Source organism: Echinops telfairi, unplaced genomic scaffold (assembly GCF_000313985.2).
Source record: "Echinops telfairi isolate 266 unplaced genomic scaffold, ASM31398v2 ScPeMD7_9;HRSCAF=40, whole genome shotgun sequence".
Taxonomy (NCBI): Eukaryota; Metazoa; Chordata; class Mammalia; order Afrosoricida; family Tenrecidae; genus Echinops; species Echinops telfairi.
The window spans coordinates 74504436-74506347 of record NW_022103906.1 but is presented as its reverse complement, the minus strand read 5'-3'; the positions used below and the strand labels follow the sequence as shown (position 1 = coordinate 74506347).

The window sequence follows — 1912 nt, the reverse complement described above, 5'->3', positions numbered from 1 at the left end:
GTTGGAAGTCCCCTGTTGTCAGAGATAAAGACCTAGGTAGACTTCCACTGAGCAATGCTCAGTGACTGATAGTTGGAGGAGAGGAGGCGAGTTGGAGGAGAGGAGGCGTGGGCGCGCCAATCAAAAGGCAGTTTCCACTTCTGAATCATTTGGAAGGGAACTCGGGGGCCACTGGGGAAGCCCCAGTTGAAGTGATTGTAGTATCACCGAGTCAAGCCCTGGTGGTTTGTTTGAGGAGCAGCCTTACGCACCATCGTCACCCCAGGTGATCACAATCAGAATCAAACCCTGGATTCCGAGACAAGGGCTTTCAGCCTACTCTTGTTCTCTTCTCACACGTTGAGTGATTCTGGTGATCTGCTTAGAAAAGGTAAAACCTTACGAGTGTTAACTAGGATAATCAATACATTTGGTCACATGACTCCAATGGGGAGCGTGAGGATTCATGGGTTAAAACGACTACAAAAATAAACATGTCCAGAATTGATTTTCAAAAAGCAAGGGGCAGTGTACCTTTCCATTGTCACAGACTTGATTCTGACGCACAGCGAGCCCATGACAGGACTTTTGAGGCTATATGTTCTTCCGGGTGTGTCTGACAGCACCACCTGGGTCTCCTTAAAGAGCAGTTGGCTGTCCAGCAAATGTGGCCCCAGCGTTGTTAGGTGCCAGCAAGTCGGTTCTGAATAAAACACTGCCTTAGCCTGCGCCGACCTCACAGTCGTTTCCATCTTCGAGACTGGCGTTGTGGCCACGGTGTCGGTCCGTCTTGTGGAGGGCCTTCCTCTTTCACGGACCCCCCCACTTTACCAAGCAGGACGTCCCTCTCCAGAGACTCTTCTCTCCTGAGAAAATGGCTTAGGATATTGTATATTCCATGTTCCTTTTGGGAGAAGGGTGGGGCTTTCTAGGACTCCTGTGAGCAACAATCTCAGAAACTCAGAGGGGCAGTTCTGCTGTGTCCTATGGGGTCACTGTGAGTGCAGCAACTCGGCAGGGAGTGAGTAAGACGGGGGCTCGCGCACACACACACACACACACACACACGATTAGTGGATGCTTGTAGCTCTTCTCGTTGGGTTCTGCCCCATCAGTAAAAGAAGGGCCTGCGAGCTTTCCTCCTTCTACCTCATGGCTGTCTGCTTGGAGGAGGCTGCTCTTCTTTGGGCATGCTTTGAGTGGGTTCCACCCCCAGGGCGGTATTCTAACCCTGTATCCGACGATGTTCCAGTGCTGTTCATAGAGGGTTTTCAGGACTAGTCCCTTAGAAGGGGACAGCCCATCCCTTCTTGGTCGCCCATCCCTTCTTGGTCGCGTGTTCTTAGTTCAGAAACTCCACTGGAAACCTGTTCACCTCAGGTGATTCTGCAGGTATTTGAAATATCTGTGAAATAGCATCAGGTGCAGCACGTGCTCCATCACAACACATCAGAATTAACAGACAAGTAAGTGGTCACCAAGCACTGAATCAATTATTTACCAGCGATTTAATTTAGAGTTGAATTTCTGTGGTGGCATGACTAAGACCAAAGATGCTCAGAAAAAAAGGGGGGAAATAGCATTTTAAAGCTGTTTACCAAAAAAACCCCCAAAAACTGTTTACAAAGGTAGATTATAGGTGTGTGTGTGTGTGTGTGAACTAACAATCCCATCCTTGATTCAGCAATCAAGACACCTGCTTTTCTGTTACAGGGGATGCCACTGTGACAATATGCCATCGGCACACTCCCAAAGAGCAGCTGAAGAAACACACCATTCTTGCAGACATTGTAGTGTCTGCTGCAGGCATTCCGAATCTGATCACAGCAGACATGATCAAGGAAGGAGCAGCTGTGATTGATGTTGGAATAAATAGAGTTCAAGATCCCATAACTGCTAAACCCAAGTTAGTTGGAGATGTGGATTTCGAAGG

General features: G+C 48.5%; 1 protein-coding gene across 1 annotated transcript in view; it reads left to right on the top strand.

Annotated features, from left to right (window-relative positions):
- The window catches only part of MTHFD2 (methylenetetrahydrofolate dehydrogenase (NADP+ dependent) 2, methenyltetrahydrofolate cyclohydrolase), a 21524-nt gene that overhangs the window by 16924 nt on the left and 2688 nt on the right, over positions 1–1912 (top strand). Inside the window, exon 4 of the mRNA XM_004696432.2 lies at positions 1693–1909. Coding sequence (XP_004696489.1) covers positions 1693–1909 — 217 coding nt within the window. The remainder of the gene's footprint in view (positions 1–1692; positions 1910–1912) is intronic.